The sequence below is a fragment of the Neurospora tetrasperma genome, assembly GCF_000213175.1.
Source record: "Neurospora tetrasperma FGSC 2508 unplaced genomic scaffold NEUTE1scaffold_81, whole genome shotgun sequence".
Lineage (NCBI taxonomy): Eukaryota > Fungi > Ascomycota > Sordariomycetes > Sordariales > Sordariaceae > Neurospora > Neurospora tetrasperma.
The window spans coordinates 7,498,609-7,517,650 of NW_009799179.1; the positions used below are offsets into that span (position 1 = coordinate 7,498,609).

Genomic DNA, 19,042 nt, shown 5'->3' on the forward strand with positions numbered 1-19,042 from the left:
TAACATCCTTGGTTTTCGGTTCGGTCGCCGGGTCCGGTTTGAGCTGCCTCCGAACGACTTGGTGGGTGAGGGGTTGGCCGGTCGCCGTGGACTGCAAGCGGCATCGGGTGATGGCCGTGCCCGGCTCGGTGAGATTGGTTGGTTTGTGTTTGTTGTGGGTTTCTTAAACCGTGCGGCAATTGATCAATGAAATGAGCGCGTTCGCGGTCGTATTGAACAAAAAGGAGAAAGGGGTTACGAGTTCATGTGCATGTGTACTCCGCATTTCGGAAGCCACCATCCGTTACTTTGTTTCACTGGACTTCCATCCGGGGTAATCAAGGTGCCATCTCTGTGACAGGAGGGGCCGCGCGCCGGCTAATGGTGCGTCCCAGTCTTTGAGCTGTCCATCTAGAACCGATGGATGGTTTCCATTCGTTTCAAAGAGACGTCCCGGCTGCCAGAAGCTCGGCGCTGATGTTGAGTGGTCCGAGGGAAACAAAGGACGGGCGGGAATAGTCTCATCAAGACGCGTCACGGCTAACCTTGGGAACCCACACTCTAATTTGCGGCCTGCAGCGATATGGCAGCTTTGGGAGATATTGCCCGCGATGAGGTTTGGAGCTTCACGGAAGCTGCGGCGTTGTCGACAAAAAATATCGTGGGCTTTTGATGCTTGCCGCAATGCCCAAGTATTGAAAAAGATGGTCGGGCGATCAGATGGCGACAGCTGTTTACCGAATCTGCACTATTTCATGCATTGCTAGGTGGTTCCTATCAACGCCCAGCAATGACACGCATGCAAGTTTTGTCGGTGTGACTGTCAAACTGATGATGTTCGGTACATATCTGGTGATGAGTAACAGCGGTTCGTCAAAAAGGTGCCTATCGCCGGGTCCGCTCTTGCAGCTGTCTCCATCGTGGCTTGTCCCTTCTGCGGGCCTTTAGTTGTACGAAGATGATGCGAAGTGCGAACATAGCTCTACCGTATCTCACCTCAGCGCACCCACCGTCGGATGCTTCAAGTGAGAGGGACAAATCGAGCTCCTTACGATGTCGGTCCCCGCCCGCCCGGCGATTCCGCGTCTTCCAACAATGAGGTCCCCCGGGCATGATCAACAGCAGGACCGGAGGGGCGCTTGTGTCAAAGAGAAATCCCAAGGGCCGACGCTAAGGTTCGAGCTTCAGAGGGGTTTGAGGAGCCCAGGGGCTCGAGGATGGAACTTCGGCCCTGCGCTTGCGTCTTCTTACCCCTGGCTGCGCATTGCCAGCACTGACTGGCATGAGCCGCCCCACTAGCGTGCTTCTCGGCGATTCCCTGTTTTGGCATCTGGAGCCTCGATGCGAGGGCCAAGAGGGGCGCCGCAATGTTTCGTCAATCTGGGCGGCGGTGTGGCCAATCAGACGAAGGAAGGGTGCCAGTTGCGTGCTGCTTTGGACGAATAGACACGAATAAGGTCCGTGCTGCCTGAGGCATGAGCCCCCTTTCTGGAAACCGTGTCCAGAAGATAAAAGCAGCCTGGCCTCCCACCCCTCACCCAGACTCGACATCGTTCCCCCCCAGTTTGTTCAAACAAGAGATCTGTCCTTTTCACCACACAACCAACCAGCTTCCATCCTCGACCTCTTCCCGCTAGGCTCCCCCTTTGGCGTCTTGGACTATCCTGGTGCCTAGTGTACTGACTTACGCGTGGATGGAGTCAACCTTACCCGCGATGCATTAAGCTTAACAAATACTCCATTCTCTGACGTTTCGAGTATTGGGGAATTAGGCAGGCACCTCTTTACTGTCAGCGAACATATACGCACTAGTTCATTGTTTGCAGTCAACATCATTCTTTTACCACCGCCAACACCAGTGACTGCCACAGCTTTCTATCAGCAAACATCAAGTCCTCCTACCGTGGACGCCGATACCCATCATGGATTCCTGGGCTGCCCACTCTCCCTCGCCGGCCAACCTCAAATTCGAGAACCCAGCCGAGTCTCTCCTCGCCACTCCTGGCGAGATCTTTCCCGAAGTCTTCGGCTCTGACCGCACGACATCAGCAACCCCATCGCTCGACGTCATGTCACCGGTTTCCTTGGCAGACGACGTCGACCTCACGGCTCTTGCTACTCTCACAGTTCCTCAGATCCCGCCACGCTCGACGCCCGCTTCGACACCGGCGCCAGAGACTGAGAAGAAGCCTGTCAAGAAGAGGAAGTCGTGGGGTCAAGTCCTGCCAGAGCCCAAGACTAACCTCCCACCAAGGTACGTTACACATTACTAACACCTTCAAACCCTTGTCTGCTCCTTTGCTAACCTCTCAACAGGAAACGTGCCAAGACCGAGGACGAGAAGGAACAACGTCGCGTCGAACGCGTTCTCCGCAACCGCAGAGCCGCCCAGTCCTCACGAGAGCGCAAGAGACTCGAAGTCGAGGGTTTGGAACGACGCAACAAGGAGCTTGAGACCCTCCTCATGCAAGCTCAACAGATCAACCAGACTCTCCTCCAGGCACTCCGTGAAAATGGTGTTGCTCCTACGATTGCCACACGACCGGCATCCTTCGATGGTCTCAACCCTACCCCAGTCACCTTCTCACAAGAGCTCTTCAGCTCACAAGATGGCCACAACTTGTCAAAGCACGACTCCTCTCTCGAGCAACTGTTCCCTACCATCAAGACCGAAGAGACCGTCAACCCAGCTTCTCTTTCTCCCGTATTGAACCCTATCCCTGAGATGGAGGAGGAGGATGTCGAGAAGGAGCAATCGACGGCTGCCCAACCTGTTGCGGATATTACCTCCACTGCGACTGTGGACACTTCCCCCGATGCGACACAACATCCTGCTGTGGTGTTGTGTGATGACCTGCAGTGTCGGTCGGCGGAAGTGCCACGCTCCAAGTGCCTGGCAGTGTCCCAGCAGTCTCAGCCCCCGTCGCTGGATCCTCTCTCTCTGCTGCTCCTCTCGGCCTCGGCAATTTCATGGATGATCTCGTTCTCTCAAAGACCTTTGATGCTGATCGCTACATCTATGAAACGGAATTTTTCTCTTCCCCCAGCCCCAGCAATTTTGATGAGTATAGTATGGCTGGTGACGACACCGAAACCCTCCACTTCCCGGCAAACCCCGAGAACTTCTTCGACGAATTCATCAACCCCGACGTCTCAAATGCCGCAAACAGCAACGAGCAGCAGCCGCAGCAACAATCCGGATTCTGCGCAACCACGAACGCGTCAGTCCACAACCTTACGTATCCGAACGCTTCGGAAGATCCTTACCAGCAGCCCCATACTGGCGCGTCCCTTAATGGATGCGACGATGGAGGTATTGCGGTGGGTTGTATCTGAAGGGCGCACGGTGCCACAGGTTTTGGGAGAGGACGGTTCGGCGGCGGCGACAGCTAACGGAAAGGAGCAGCGAGCGCAGCCACGTACTGGATTGCTGGCATTCTGGCCCAAGGGTGCCATGTTGCCATCGAAGGAAGTTCTACCCACCTTGATGTGGGTTCTGAGGGTGGAAGAGCGGAAGATGAGAGTCCGCGCAGAACTCAGGGGCTCCTCCTCGAAACTCTGTGGGTCAACCGGTGTCCCGTCATTGACGATACACACACCAACCACGACTGATAATAACAAACTTCAACAACAATACAAGTTGAAGGTAATACCAAAACGGAAGCTGAAGGCTGGGCCTTGTGGCTTCCTCAAAACTCACCTCGACACAGAGCGTCGGAGGATGTCTTGATGACTTTTCCTTTTTCTTCTTTTTCTTTTTTGAAAACACAATCTTGTATGACGTATATCTTTACTACTATTACCCGGGGCATTTGGCAAAACCCAGAAGGGGCCAATATTGGGTTTACGGGGCTTAGGCTGTGGGCGTTCTATGCGTGTTAGCGAGTGGTTACCAGTGGCTTCATCGAAACAAATTGAACACGAACGTTCCACTCTGTTTCATATCATGATCTTATCCCGTTCCCAACTTGTGATTCTCGCGGAAATGCAATTGCTACAGTCAGTCTTTTGGAAATGCCTTGATGAACGTAAACAGCAATTTGCTGGAGAGTGGTATGATGAACAGACGGTAAGTTGGTGTTGATGACTGACTCCTGGATAGGAGCGGGAAAGAGAGTGGCAAACCCCGCCGAACCCCTTTTTCGCCCTCCTGACTATCGACACAGCGGCTTTGGCGTCTACAGCCTCACGCATGTCGGCACAGAGACTATCACAGTGCGTCAAGACGAGCTGTCGTGTTCATCCCACGTTGGTTTTAAGGTCAGAATGTTTCCCTGTGCAAAATCATCGCTCTCTGTGTTGGCTATGGTCTATTAAGACTTTTTGCATTCCACGAACACTGAGTGATATCCGCAATATATAACAGGCAACACATACAGCAAAATTCAGACAAGCGAAGTGAACAAATACCCCATACCATCATGATGATAATTGACGCTCGAACTAGCCCGGAAATTACACAAAAGCAGATACAAAATGCTCGTGATGCCATCCATACGCGCGCACGCAATCGCTTTTCAAGAGTTACCAACCAATCAACTAACCACCCAAATTAAACAAACCCCTACATACAGACATACATACATAACTCATCAAATCACATGTACAAACTAGCCACAGCCGTGATATCCCTCTTGATCAACTCCTGTGTCGTCGCCATCTTCTGATACAGCTCCGGATCACCAATGATTCTCGCCGCATTCTTCACCTCCCTACACGTCTCATCCAGACGCGAAATGGTCCTGACAATGGTGCCCTCCAGCACGTCCGTCAGATTCGTGATATTCTTGAAGCTCATGCCTCTGGCCCACTCGTACACGACCTCCATCAGCCCGAACCGGGGCTTGCTTGCGAAATCGGACCCTTCGTCCGACGACAGGATCACCTGGTGCAGCGTCTGCACGGCGTTGACTTTTTCAGACAGCTCGATGATCGTCTTTTGCCCGCGCTCGAGATTGGACGTCAAGTTGGGGACCATGTCTGTCTTCTCCTGGAAGACAAAGGCGGAGAGCAAAGCGGCGATCTCAGCGGGCTCGTAATCGGCGAGGACGTTTTCGAGGATTAACTCTGTGAGAACGAGCTCGTCGCCCGAGTGGATCTCGCAGGCGACTTTGCCCTTGAGCTGAATGCGGCTGGCGTCGTCGATGAAGGAGAGGTCCTTGAGGACTTGGATGCGCTGCTCGTAGTCCGGGAGGAGCTGTAGGTTTTGGTTGGAGAGAGACTGGCGCAGCTCGTCGATCTTGGTCTTGATCAGCCACTGGTCGTGGCACATGGCGTAGTGCTTGAGGAAGAGATCGCAGTCGACGGCGGGGGACTTTGTGCACTTGACTTCGGCGTCGCGCCGGCGCGTGATGATCTCGTGGATGGAGAGGGATTTGATGCGGCTGAGGTCCATCTCGTCCCAGATGGGCGCGGACCAGGATTTACAAATCTGGTGGAGTGCTTCCTTCGCTTTGGTGTAACCATCGCCACCTTCAAAAAGTTCGGGAACAATGTTCTTGGTGATATGCTTAGTGAGACAAACGACGTCGCTGAGAGGGATGTGAACGGTCTTGGTGTAGATGTTTTTCTTGTGTGCCGGCAAGGGAGTGAACCATTTGGCCAGAGTCGGGGTGAATGGCAGGAGATCGGTATCGTTGCGAAGGTCCCTGCCGGTCTTGATCTCAAGAACATGCAGTGTCGGGTTAGCAGCGGTGCCCGCCTTGCTTGGTCCTTCGGCAAGCAGGATTCCGGGGGTCCTGACGCCCTCCTTCATATAAACGATAAGTCGACCAGGTGTGAACAGCTTACGCCCGACCGGAATGGCCAGTAGAGCGCGATAAAGCTCCTCTGTGGCTACCTTGAAATCCTCTCCTGCTTGATGGCACTCATCCATGTGAACGTCGCAGATAGGGCACGAGTCCCTCTTGATTTTGGCCAGATCAGCCTCGGAAAGCTTGACTGCCTTTTCATGCTCCGGAAGAAGTTGCTGAGTAGCATGCTCTGAGAAGGAACGCTTAATCATCTCCTCTATCTTTAGTGCTTCAACCCGGAGAAGATTGAGAATCATGTTGTAAGTCAAACGGAACTGCGAACGAAGCTTGCTCGGCTCGCCAAGGATCATCTGCCTGAGATCGGTAACCGGCGGGGCCTCGTCTCCGCCAGGCGGTACAATGATGACAGAGCCGACTGTATCGAGACCACGTCTTCCAGCGCGACCAGCCATCTGAGTGTACTCGCCAGGCAGGAGGTTGCGGAACTGGTGACCATCATGCTTTCTATAGCCAGAAAAGACGACCGTCCTGGTCGGCAGGTTCAAGCCCATTGCAAAGGTCTCGGTGGCAAAGAGAACCTTGACCAGAGTCTCCGCAAACAAGATCTCAACCATCTCCTTCACAATGGGTAGCAAGCCACCGTGATGAACAGCAATACCTCTTGACAGAAGCTCGCGCAGCCGAATGATCTGCGGCAACACTCGGTCTTCGGGCTTCAACCGAGCAATCGACCTTTCAATGATCATATGAATGTGGCTCTTCTCCTGCGCAGTACAAAAGTCTTGGTTGCTGAGTGCATCGGCGTTCTCTTCACATCTCTTCTTGGAGAAGACGAAGATGCAAGCCGGTAGCAAATTATCCTTCTTCAAGAACTGCACAAGATGGACCCACAGGTTCTTGTCCTGAGCAGCAGACGTAAAGCCTCCTGGCCGCCCTGTCCGGCCCATATGTCCGGGAGTGTGGCTTGCACGCGGTGGGCCACCCCTTCCACGTTGCTGGCCACCTCCTCTCGCACCTCCTCGTGGTTGGTTCGCACCCCTTTGCGCACCCCCACGACCTCTTTGGTTACCACCGCCCCGCGCTGGTCCTGTTGAGGCCTCGATGGCCTTGGGCGGCTTGTCCTTGCCTTGTATAGCAAGATTGGCTTCCTTCCAGCCGGTCTCGATGAACTTCTTCTCCGAGTCTACAATCTTGTGGATCTTTTTGCCAGCCCAAAGGTAGTGTTCCAAGGGAACAGGTCTCTTGGGCGTCGAGATGACGTAGATATCCTTTTGCTTCGTCCGACCCACCCAAGACGCGAACTCGTAAGTATTGGGGACCGTCGCAGACAGCAAGATGAGCGAAACGTGCTCAGGCAGCATGATGATAACCTCTTCCCAGACTACTCCACGTTCGTAGTCGTTTACATAGTGTACCTCGTCGAAGATGACAAACTCTACATCGCGAATGAGATCCGCTCCGCGGTAGAGCATACTCCGAAGAATTTCCGTCGTCATGATTAGGCAACTGGCTTCGGGGTTGATCTGCACATCGCCGGTCAAAATACCAACCTCGTCAAAGGTCTGCCTGAAGTCTCTGAACTTTTGGTTACTCAGCGCCTTGATAGGGGATGTGTAGATAGCTTTGGTCATGTGCTTAGCAGCCAGTGCGATAGCGTACTCGGCGACCACCGTCTTTCCGGCTGATGTGTGTGCCGCAACGAATACCGAATCGCCATTTTCAAGGTGATAAACGGCCTCCTTCTGGAACGTATCCAGCTCGAAAGGCCACTCCCTTGCCATGTCGGGTACCAACTCCCTAAAGTTGGGTATCTCCCGCCTAATGTCGACCATGTGTGCCCACTCCCGACCAGCTTTTCTAGCGCTGGACGCGGTCAATGTGCCACGAGGTTCGAGGGCAGGAAATTCGACAGGCAATATGGCGTCGATATCTTCCAAGTCGTCTTGGCTATCTTCACTCTCTTCCCTCTTGACACCGTTGACCTCGTCCCTCTCGCCCTCGCCGTCGGGAGCGTCCTCGGGCTCTTGACCAAGAACATCTTCTACTTCCTTGGCCTGTTTTTCGCTCTCCGCATCTGCTGTCTTCTTTCTCTTGCTCATGTCGATACCGCGCGACAATCCTGGTGCAACTTCAAGAAAACCACCCTCAGCGAGAGTGATGACCCTTTCCAGCTTCTTTTTGCTCTCTCCTTCGTCTGATGCGGCGTCCTTTCTTAATTGATCCTCTAATGCGGAAGCAGACTCGATACCGTCTAGACCGCCTGGGGCGAAGGGAAAGAAGCCAGCCCCACCGCGCACAAACTCGGACTTGCTGGCTGGCTTTCGCATCATGGATGTACTCGTCTTGGCAGTGGCATGCGAGGCTGGCACGGTGACGTTGCGATATCCGGTAACGCGACCCTCGAGGCCATGACGCTGGAAGCGAGTGACAGTACGTGTTTGTGTGGGAGCGATGCGGAAGAGCAGGGAGTGGTCGACGGGTGTGTCCCAGCGTTGCTGGAGGCGGTTCAGCCATTCTGTCGAGAAAGTCGTGGATGGCGTCAAGTACTTCTTCTCAAGTTTGACGCGATGCGCTTCGGGGTCGGTAGCTTCGCCGTGTCGCAGCTCGCTCGGTGGGATCCGTTCGAAGAGGATGTCGTCGATGGGATCAAAGGAGGGAGTGCCATCGCCATTCTCGGCATCGTCGTCGAAATGCAGCTTCGCCATGGCTTCGTTGAGGTCGTACGCCATCTTGGGCTGTACGCGTGTGCCAGATGCGAGTGTTCAAATATCCGTGGCAAAGACTAAACGGCTAGGGTTGGAAGGCACTAATGATGGCACCTGATGTGCCGTTTGTATCCCGAATCACACTGGCACTTGGGATGTTGTGTTGAAGTGGGGGACGAACAGAAGGATGGATGATGACGGATGCTATAGATGCTCTGTCGCTAACTCGCCCCACCACAATCATATTGTGGGGTTAAAACCAAGGGAATCTAGCTAGCTAGTGTACTACGCTGACGCCAAACCTGCAACTGCCCTGATCTGGTTTTCAGAAACCCCAGGGGTTATGTTTACACATTGTTTCATTACGCGGGTTAGGGTTAAGTTTGCCCGCCGAGCCATCCATGAAGAGCCTATTCAGCCAATAGTTGTATACTACTGCGCATCGTTATCATCACGTCGTTAGATACGATCCCAGGACTATTGCGACGGTCCGTTGTTGGGCCTTGCAGGATAGGGCTGCTTTAGGTTCTCTTCAGAACCCATGCATTTCGGCCATCGCAGCCTCTGCTTCCCAGTCATCATCCGTATCCTTGGGTTGAGCAACCTGATTGCTCGCAGTCTTGGTGTACGCTTCAGCTTCAGCCATCCAGGCATCCAGATCATCCTCATCATCATTTTGTGCATCTTTGCCTCCATCCTGCTCACTGGTTTGTTCCCTACTGGTGGACTCTTTTCCCGTCGTTTTTGTAGCGAGAGACGCGTGCATCTCTGCTTCGGCCATCAGGGCATCTAGGCCGTCATCATCCTCTTGTGGTGGTGCGGCCATGGCTGGCTTATCTTTACCACCTCCAAAAGCGCTACCGTTTCCAAAGATGCTGCCGCGGTTTGTGGTGGACGGCCGATATGACTCAGCTTCCGCCATCAATGCATCCAGGTCATCGTCATCTGGAACTTCGGATGGCCGTGGGCGCCTGTTGATAGCCCCGCCGCCAAATATACTGTCGGAAGCAGCCCCATTGTTTGTTGCTTTGCTAGCCCCTGGAGCGGCCCCAGACTCTGCTTCGGCCATAAGTGCGTCCAACTCGTCATCATCGGGTATGTCTCCAGGTGCCGCTGTTGGTTGATTTCGTCTCGGTGTTGCATTGTAAATGTCGTCATCTCCGAGTGAATTATCATCGATTGTTGGTGTCTTTGATCTAGCCCCTGTCGCCTTCTCGAATATGGATGCCATCCTGGTGGGTTCTGTAGGAGCAGATGGCTGTCCTTCGCGGTCTCCATCCTCTTCCTCTTCAACTGCTGTTGACCTGGGCTTCCCTTCGGCGATCCACTTTAGTCGTGCATTGCGTAGGGTAGTTTTGTGCCCGGCCTTTTCACACATAGCAAGGGCGTCTACGAAAGTAGCTTTCGGGAAGAGGTCGTCGAGCCATTCCTGGTAGAAGGAGAGTAGACGAGCGGCATCTGAAAACTAAGACGGGTTATATTAGCCAATTGACCACAACAGAAGTGTGACTGTCTTACTTCATGGCCTTTTCCTTTCAACTTCAACTTCGATGAGGTCTTTCGCAACTTTGGAATGCCCTTGTCGGATAATAGTCTGGCATCATCCAGCTTCACACGCGGAACCCTGGCCTTTTTGGTGACATCGATTTCTTTGTCAATACCAAGGGTATCTGGCTCTTTGCGCTTCTTGTTATTTGTTTTGTTTGTTCTGGCCGTCTCTGGGCTTGGGGAACGGAAGGGGTCGTCATCATCCCAGCCCGCAAGGAATTCGTTGACGAAAGCGCTGGTGTTGTTGTCGTTATATTGAGCTGGCATAGTGAGTTCGTATATCTGCGTTCGCTAAAGGGTCCCAAAGTGATGGCGATGTTGAAAATTATCGATCAAAGTGGTGGGAGACATGAGACGCGTTTTCGCAGCTTCCATGGCGCGTCAAGCAACTGCAAGTGTAAGTGGTTGCGGCTTGGCAGCACTTCCGTATGTACCTAGTCTGTGGCGCCGTTGCAGGGGGTCCCGGGCGCGTGTGGCTCAGCTCAGCTTTCGCTCCTTACCACTAACGGCGGGGAACGACGGACCTTTGCCGCCTCAGGCATCAATACGGTTTACGGTACCTACGAGCTCCAGCCCTCACTGTGGGCATCCCGCTGAACGACTCCATCGACGACGACGGGACCTGAGTCGTGAGCTGCTCCATAACGTTCGTGCTACCCCATCGACGACGCAATCGTCGGCCGCCGTCACAATGTCCAGCACTTCATCCCCGACGTACACGATCAGCAAGACACTCAATACCAATTATCCAGTGGGTTTCGCCAATTGCATCACCATATCTTGACGATGCGTTACGCATTCCATCGTCTGGATCGCAGCAAACCTTCCAAAACAACGTTCAGTTTGCTGACATCGCATCCCTACCTTATCTAGCTTATCGACAATGACCCGTACGCTTCTTCTCTCTGCGGACACTGTCCAACAACGTTTCCCACGACATAGTCCCATCTCGAGATGCGCAATTCTGACCTGAATAACCACGACACAGGCACTTCCGCCGTGTAATCGGCTACGCTCGCCCGTCCGATTATGTTCACGGCACCGTTGCGGGGGCTGCTGGCCCCGGCCTTCTATATCTGATGGAGAAGATGGCACCATCAGGTGTTGGAAAGGGTGGCTTTCCCAAGGCGATGCGACTGGCAACCGCCGTGGGTTTCTTCGGTGGCTTTCTTTACTTTTACCAACGATCCATCCGTACGTTATCCTCGTTCTCTTCAACATGCGCCATTCTCCTCAAGTTCACCGCAGTCCCAAATGGCAGTGGTCGCAGGGATATCCCGGTGATAAGAGGCTCTGTTCTTGACAGTGCGCTAACATGGTAACAGTCCGTTTCTATGGCATGAGCGAGAACGCCCGCGAGGTACAGATGGACATGCGTGAGATGGTTGACAAGGTCAAGGCTGGTCAGCCACTTTACGGTGTCAGTACTCTGCCTGTCGATGTTCAAGGCATGGCTGCTCGTCAGTCGAGATACTCGGCCCTTTTCTTCGCTGTCCTCCCTTGGTTCAACTTTGTGAACCACAACCAGCATGGTGTCGACACAGCCAAGTACTACCAGCAGGCCGAGAGGGAGTTGGAGGCTGAGCGCTTGGGCAAGGGAAGCTCGTCGTAAGATACGAGCATGGCGGAAGTCAAATACGAAGGCCGGGAATGGTAGTCCGCCAGAGGGTGAGAACAGAACCTTGTTAGGCGAGAGGGCTGACCTATCGGATGATGGTGTAAACATGGAGCTTTAAACGCTGGACCAACAGAACAGAACGCAAGTTAACGACCATCCCCTACCCTGACCTTTACGCGATACTTCAGGAGGTGCGTTGATTGGCTGGGTTGTTAGAGGTGTTCATCACCAATAGAGAACTACCTATGGACAAGAGGGTGCGCTTTGTGTTACGCTGATATTACGGCAGCCACTGAGATTTCGGGACCTGCCTGATGCCGCAGCCTCGCTGACGTATCACTTGACAACCTCCCGATGAATTGAGGATTGGGTCTGGTTTACTCGTCAAGTCTACAATTATGACAATGACAAGATGAGCCATTTACAATTCATGCATTTCTCTCTACTCTTTCAATTTGCCTCATCCCATTACCTATTCAATCTACACAAGACTCGGACGACATAATCACTATTCTAGGAATCAGCACGTTAGAGGTAGACATTCGCCTGTTCCCTTCGAAACGTGTTCATGTGATTGCACCTACACCCACGGGTCTTGAAGTTGATCGTCAGAGTTTCTTGGTTATATTTTCGACAACTGATTGACGACCGCAATATGATGACCCAGGCTATGTGATCTCAGCCGCAGCCATAGCCGTCTCAGGTCACCACCAAGGTGTGTCTTGCACGTCAATGTCCCGTTCGATCATTCGGCGAGACCCGCTCACCCTGTCCCGTCACTGTCAGCCAAAGAGCCCATCCCGCCTTCCCATCACACTTGCTCGGAACATGATGTCATTTATCTTATCGCCAAACGCAACTTCTGCCTCAACACTCACGATTATCATAAAGAAGCCTGCAAGATATATTTGGCAAATCCGTGTCACCGTTGATCACCGGGTGGGATTCTCATAGTCTATTTGAACCCCAGCAATGGATTTCAAATGAAGTGGCTGGCATACTTGGAATGTTTTAACTCGTTTACATTGGGAACCAGAACCATCACATGCTATTGGTGCTGTTCTCCTGGCCCTCAACAACAGGAAAGTGGTTTTGGAGATTTCGTGCATGCACTTAATCAGCAGGTGCAGTGCAAGATCGACACAAGTACAAAATGAGCGGCATTCCGTGCACTTACCTTCACTTCAGTCCATCCACAATGAGGATCGTGACTATCCGGCACCTCATCCGTCGTTTCCCAACCACAGTCTTCAATAGTCCTCCAGCATCTGTCCTCTCCCCCGGAAGACCCTATACAACAACCAAGCCACCACCTCTAAAGAAAACAGCAACCACCACCCCGAAAATGGGTTCCGCTACAATAAACCTTCCCACCATCCACCTCGACACCACCCTGACGGATCTCTACAAGCTCGCCGACCCCTCCACCGCGCACCTCCGCCTCGGCTTCGTCCTCTGCGGCGTCAACTCCGCCATCGCCCTGACCCCTTCCTTCCCTCGCAACAAGAAATATCTTTACCAAGACAGTCCCTTCAACAACATCCCGCCCGCCGAGCTCAAAGATGCTGCCGCCTCGTTAACCATAACAGAGCTCCAACGCTCCATAGCCCTCAAATACCTTTCGCTCATCCCCCAACGCGACGCCTTCATCACCGGCGGCCCACACACCCCCACCATCTTCTTCAACGTCTCGCCCGGCTCCGCCTTGCAAGAGGCGCACGACCGGCACGAGGCCGAAGCGACGATTGCTGTTCTGAGCCCTGAGCAGAGGCCGAAATTGGTATTCTGTTCCGGACCCGCCGAGATACCTGTAAAAGAGCTAGGGATTGACAGGTTAGCGGTCAAGGTCATGCTTGATGACTTGGAAAGAAAGGGGTATCCGTTGGTGGTGAACCAGGAGACTCAGTGGTTTTTGAACAGCAAGGCTGGACTTGCTAAGTCGGGGCTGCCGACGCCGAGGGCGGAGGTGGTTGATGTTGAGGGGCTTGTACCGCCGTTGGCGGGTGGGGAGTGTTGTGAGGTTTGTCGGGCGGAGGATGATGTGGTGGGGAAAGGTGGCATGAGGTTTGTCCCTGCGGGGTGTAAAGGGGCCAGGGGACGGTGGGTGGGAGAGCAGATGAAGAGGATCGTGGAGAAAGTGGATGCTAGACAGGTACCGTTTGTGTTCAAGACCCAACAGACGTTTGGCGGGGCGGGGACGTGGGTGGTTAGTGATGAGGAAAAGAAGCGGGAGTTGGTGAAGAAGTTAATGGATGACGAGACCGGAGTGTTGAGGAAGCTTCTGTCGCAGGTGACTGCTAAAAATCAGCAGATGAAGCCCGGGTCGGTGGTGCTGAGCGAGATGGTGCGCGATCCCGTGGGGGACTACGGGGTGACATTTTTGGTGAGAAAAGGAGGGGAGGCGACGTTTTTGGCGGCGTCGGAGCAGATGATTAATGAGGATAATGCGTGGATTGGTAGTACGATAAATTACGCGCGCCAGGAAAGGCTGAAGGAGAAATTTGAGGGGATCATGAGGCAGACTGCTGAGTGGGTGGGTAAGCATGGATACATTGGACCCGTGGGGATTGATGTTTTGGAGACGAAGGATATTCCAAAGGATGAACTGGTTCAAGGGAACGGCATTTCTTCCGCGGATGGCGAGAAGACGGCGCAGTATATTGTTGACTTGAACGTGAGGACGTCGGGATCGCTGGCGTTGCCGTTGCTCAAAGGTCACTTTACGAGCAGGGGTATGACTTGTGCGAGCAGTTTCTCTACCACGCTGCGGGGGTCGAGGAAGCAGTTTATGGAGACGTGGAGGGAGGAGTTTGAAACTGGGCGGATGCTGATCATGGCATGGTACGAGGATAATACAGGCAACGAGGAAAAGGAGGTGGAGAGTATTGGCGATGTGGTGGTGGGCGGGAAGGATGAGAAGGATTTGCAGGATCTGATGAAGAGGGTGAGGGAGAGTACTGAAGAGGTGACGTTTTGATCGATCGTTAGACGAACACTCAGATGGCTCAGTGTGCTACTCGGCGTGCAAAATGTCCAAGTTGAACTGACACCCGACCACAAATGACTACATATCTTGCGGCTCTCTAGTCTATGGGTCTAATTCGCAATCAGGTCATGATTGTATCTACCAGCTCGCCTGGCCCACTATGAAGGGTGGTTAGGAATATCAAGAAACTTTACAAAAACTGATGATGGCTGATGGGATAGAGGTAGCCAGCCGCTTGTGTACTACGATGTTCGGTTCAGCATCCCCGCACAACTGGATCAACTTGCTCGATGTATGAATGCATTATGGCCTTGAGATATGTTGGCAGATATTACAGCCAGATGGTGTAGCAGGCTTAGAAACTCTGGAGTAGTTTGGTAAGATGTTGGTTCCTCTGGCGCTGATAGATATGGGTATAAGGACTCACTCCATCTACAACTTAGATGGTTACCCTTATAGCATTCGATGTGGGAACTACCTCAACATTAGGATTATGTTATCTAATATGTAGCACAGAGGTTTCCTACGAATTGTTTGGTGTCCCCTACCCCCTTATGCCCCCCTCTAAAACATATAACCTGAGGCTATATACAAATATCCAATCCCTTTGGTACAAATAGATGCAGTCAGACGCCACAAATCAAAGAAGGACGGTACGTGAGGCAGCTGATACCAATACTTGATAACCTAAGAGGAATCGAAAACAGTTAGGTTGAGATCTCTGAGTACCAGATCAGAGATGCTTATTTGGTAAAGCAAACAGTTGATGTGATATTAATCCAGCTATGGGAATCGTCAAATGAGTTTCTGGATGTCGAGTGATGTAGTCTGAAGGCGAGAAACTGGTTCACCTAAGACGCCTGAGAAAGTTCGCACGCCCATCACCTTTCCTAATTCGGGCCTTACTCTATTCCATTGTTACGACTCACTCAAAACCTCCGATAATTCAAATCATTGCTTGCAAACAAGCCTAGCGAAGTGTGCAGAAAGGAAACTCACCGAGGAGAACCTAACATGGAAAGAACCGAATCGATCCCAGCCCATAATGGCACCAGAACCATTCATGATAGGAAAATGGCCACTTCCAACAGGTCAACGACCGGGAGTAGACATCTCGCCAGAGCTCTTTGGAAAACCCCTACCTCACCCCCAAAATCCTTCATGTCGGCGACTACATCAGGCGGTTTGCTAACCCGATTGCGCTTGGCTTGGCTTTGTTGGTATGCGTTTTTCTGTGTTGTGCTGTGTTGTGCTGTACTTCTCACGGCAGTTTTTCTCTTGAGTTGCTCATGGTCATGATGTAGCCGGAAAGACTAACAAGCTTCTGGCTGATTCACTTTTGAAGTTTCGTCATCTTCTAAGTTTACCTTCTCCATGGTTTTCATGGGATGAGGTGGTGAGCAAGATCTCTCGTCTGTTGTGTAAGTCATTACTTCATAGTCTCTTCTTCTACATCTTTCGGCTTGTTTGTCACTGATCGTGGAAGTAAACAAAGACATATCATTGTTCGTCGACCCTCGCCCTCCTCCTCGTCGCCATGGTCTTCGAATGGGTCATGGACAGCTTCTCCCCTATGGTGGTTATGGGTCTCTTCGCCGTCTTCCGGATGCCACTCGGGCTTCTGCAGTTGCCCACACTCCAGTTTGATGCGCCTCATAACACCACTTCGAACCCTACCGTCGGCGCGTTGACACCCGAGTATAACGCCGTGATTGCATTGTATTTAACGTTTTGGGGGTTTTGCGTTGCCTACATCTTTATCTTTACCTGCAAGACTGATACCGTCCTTGCGCTACCTTGTGATCCCTCGAAATTGACGTTAGCGTAATGACTTGACACAGACGTAAGCGGGATTAAGAGTGTTGGTCGACAAATGTAAATGCATCTCTACTGCTTCTCAACATCATTGCCCCTACCCACGCCTTCATACAGAATTAATTACGCGGAGTTCAAATTCGAGAGATCGTACGGAAATCTTTCTGCTGGTTATTCTGGCTTGTTGGGCGCTGAGCGGGGCGTATTGGAGGGTTGATGAGGGGAAGTTTGAGGTAGCGGGGAGGTTGCAGAAGATGAGTTCTGCTCCCTGTCATTCAGGACAGACTTGATGATTACGTAAATGCTCCTTCTCTCTTCACTCCAACCTTTCTTTCCTGAACAGGGAGGCGGTGCCCTGCTGTTTGATGTAGCTCTTCTTCACATGTCTTTCATTAGGAGATGCGAATCACTGTGAAACTTCCCGTCGGCGACTTGAGCCACTTCTGACCCAGGACTGATGTTGAGCTGGCGGCTGCGAAGCATCGCGACTGATGCGATGGCGAATGAGTGGGATTCGATTCGAGGAGAACGTATCTACGAGAATAATGGAGACTGGAGAGCGGTTGAGAAATAATCCATGTACAGTGGAAGACGTTCAGTCATTGATGCATACCCCCAATAACTCGGGGCAGTCTGGCAACTCCATCAAATTTGCAATGCACTCTGCATAGTAGTATAGTCCCGAGGCGCCGTATGTACCCATCATGCACATCAAGCCGGCGTGTTCAAGTAGATAGGCTGGATAAGATGATGGTCCATTCCTTGGACCTCCCGTGCCTCTGACGTTTTAGAAACGGCTGATGATCGATGGATACTACTTAACATCATGCGATCTCTACCTCAAAATCTCAGCTGTGACAAGGACATCACCTACACAGAGAAGGGGTGTGTCTCTCCGCTTTCTTGCATCACTTTCGCCCTTGCGATCGAAGCTGAGTGTTCATGTCGTCGCTGTGCAGCTGTTGCAACTTCCCAGGGTCCACTGTCTTACAAGTCCACCGATGGGTGGAGTTCCGCAGTGGGGTCAAGGTGACAGGCAGGCACCGGGGCTGCTTCCCTGCCGCTAGACGCTGATTTGCCGGTTCCCCTCAAATTCGATGAAAAGGGAAGGCGCACCAGCACCAATTTCGTCAGTGGTTGCAGGGGTCCTAGAATCGATTTCGTCATGACTTTCACTATTCTCCGTCGCTCTTACCACTGCAATAAGTTAGGATGATCTCGATGGGATGCATTGTTGACTTCCATGCCTGCATGAACTTCAGTATAAAATAAGTTTCCTCTGTCGAGGTTCACCTTTTCCCCCTTTCCTTTCCTGACCTTAGACAATGATTCAATCTCTACCCACACGCTTCCTCAGACCCTCCACCAGGACTCTTCTTTCCGTAACCAGAACAAGAGCACTTAACACCACTGCGCGAACCACTCTAGCGACCGCGATTAGTTCATCCAAACCTTCCAGAACCAGTTTTCCATCCTCTCTCCACCAACAATCTTACACAATGTCGACCGGAACCAAGTCGGCCTCCGCTGCCAGCCACGCCGAGCTGAACCGCAACTCGCTCTTCAACCTCGCGGGCCGCGTCGCCCTCGTAACCGGCGGCGGCACTGGCATCGGGCTTATGGCCACACAAGCTCTCGCCGTCAACGGCGCCAAGGTGTATATCGCCGGCCGCAACAAGGAGAAGCTGGACAAGGTGGTGGAGATCTACAACAAGGACGTCGAGGGCGAGATCATCGCCCTGCAGGCAGACGTGACTAAGAAGGAGGACATTGCCGCTCTGGTCAAGGAGATCGAATCCCGCGAGAAGTGTCTTTGCATCTTGGTCAACAACGCCGGCATTTCCAGCTCGAGCGTAACCACCGAGGCCAGCGACCCCAAGGAGCTCAAGCACAACTTGTTTGATAACGAGAACGCTACTTTTGACGACTGGACGGAGACATACCGTACCAATGTGGCTAGCATTTACTTCATGACCTCCGCATTTTTGCCCCTCCTACAAGCTAGCACCCAGCGCCACCCAGGCTGGTCCGGCACTGTGGTCAACATCAGCAGCATCAGCGGCCAGGTCAAGTCAGCCCAGCACCACTTCAACTACAACGCCAGCAAGGCGGCGGCCGTTCACCTGAACCGCATGCTAGCCGCCGAGATCGCCAACGCTGGGCTCAAGATTCGCATCAACAGCATTGCGCCTGGTGTCTTCCCTAGCGAGATGACGGCCGAGGAGAGCGACGAGTTCCAGAAGAGCCATATCCCCAAGGAGAAGTATGAGGACAAGTTCCCGAGTGCTCGTCCTGGCCGCGATATCGATATGGCGCAGGCGGTACTGGCGTTGGTGTCGAACCAGTTCATCAATGGCGAGACGTTGGCCGTTGATGGTGGGTACAAGTTGGCTGCTGGACTCTAAAAGGGGGTTTGATAATGTTAATGTTAATGGAGGAAGGGATGTTATTTAATGACATGATTGCATGTATGATAGCGTGTTATCCTGTTCCTGTGCGGTAGCGTGCCCCAGGGACAGAACATCCGGCTAGGGGCTGGACGGAGATCTATTTACCTAGCATTGCGATGCAAGGTGTAATGAAGTACGACATTTACCTTTTGACATCAATTACCATGCCATGAACAGTGCAAACTCAA

The 19,042-nt window shown here is 52.6% G+C and overlaps 7 protein-coding genes across 7 annotated transcripts; 5 read left to right on the top strand and 2 right to left on the bottom strand.

Moving 5' to 3' along the window:
• Nucleotides 1-1,561: 1,561 nt before the first annotated feature.
• Nucleotides 1,562-3,921, top strand: NEUTE1DRAFT_73663 (uncharacterized protein; the record flags this gene model as incomplete). The annotated part of the gene is made up of 2 exons (XM_009858550.1): nt 1,562-2,233; nt 2,296-3,921. 2 exons carry the CDS (start codon nt 1,902-1,904, stop codon nt 3,707-3,709), a joined length of 1,746 nt encoding a protein of 581 aa, XP_009856852.1.
• Nucleotides 3,922-4,388: 467 nt separating this feature from the next.
• On the bottom strand, nt 4,389-8,479 carry NEUTE1DRAFT_73666 (uncharacterized protein; the record flags this gene model as incomplete). The annotated part of the gene is made up of 1 exon (XM_009858551.1): nt 4,389-8,479. The coding sequence occupies one exon, from the start codon at nt 8,459-8,461 to the stop codon at nt 4,577-4,579; it is 3,885 nt and encodes a 1,294-aa protein (XP_009856853.1).
• Nucleotides 8,480-8,786: 307 nt separating this feature from the next.
• On the bottom strand, nt 8,787-10,252 carry NEUTE1DRAFT_73667 (uncharacterized protein; the record flags this gene model as incomplete). The annotated part of the gene is made up of 2 exons (XM_009858552.1): nt 8,787-9,902; nt 9,956-10,252. The coding sequence occupies 2 exons, from the start codon at nt 10,250-10,252 to the stop codon at nt 8,970-8,972; spliced, it is 1,230 nt and encodes a 409-aa protein (XP_009856854.1).
• A 306-nt stretch (nt 10,253-10,558) lies between these two features.
• NEUTE1DRAFT_119124 (NADH/ubiquinone oxidoreductase) lies at nt 10,559-12,045 on the top strand (the record flags this gene model as incomplete). The annotated part of the gene is made up of 4 exons (XM_009858553.1): nt 10,559-10,736; nt 10,859-10,875; nt 10,974-11,179; nt 11,311-12,045. 4 exons carry the CDS (start codon nt 10,677-10,679, stop codon nt 11,595-11,597), a joined length of 570 nt encoding a protein of 189 aa, XP_009856855.1.
• Nucleotides 12,046-12,894: 849 nt separating this feature from the next.
• Nucleotides 12,895-14,666, top strand: NEUTE1DRAFT_73672 (uncharacterized protein; the record flags this gene model as incomplete). The annotated part of the gene is made up of 1 exon (XM_009858554.1): nt 12,895-14,666. The coding sequence occupies one exon, from the start codon at nt 12,949-12,951 to the stop codon at nt 14,578-14,580; it is 1,632 nt and encodes a 543-aa protein (XP_009856856.1).
• Nucleotides 14,667-16,126: 1,460 nt separating this feature from the next.
• Nucleotides 16,127-16,446, top strand: NEUTE1DRAFT_143042 (uncharacterized protein; the record flags this gene model as incomplete). Its single annotated transcript, XM_009858555.1, has 2 exons — nt 16,127-16,308; nt 16,431-16,446. 2 exons carry the CDS (start codon nt 16,127-16,129, stop codon nt 16,444-16,446), a joined length of 198 nt encoding a protein of 65 aa, XP_009856857.1.
• A 1,298-nt stretch (nt 16,447-17,744) lies between these two features.
• On the top strand, nt 17,745-19,024 carry NEUTE1DRAFT_119125 (uncharacterized protein; the record flags this gene model as incomplete). The annotated part of the gene is made up of 1 exon (XM_009858556.1): nt 17,745-19,024. The coding sequence occupies one exon, from the start codon at nt 17,904-17,906 to the stop codon at nt 18,807-18,809; it is 906 nt and encodes a 301-aa protein (XP_009856858.1).
• Between the last annotated feature and the right edge of the window lie 18 nt (nt 19,025-19,042).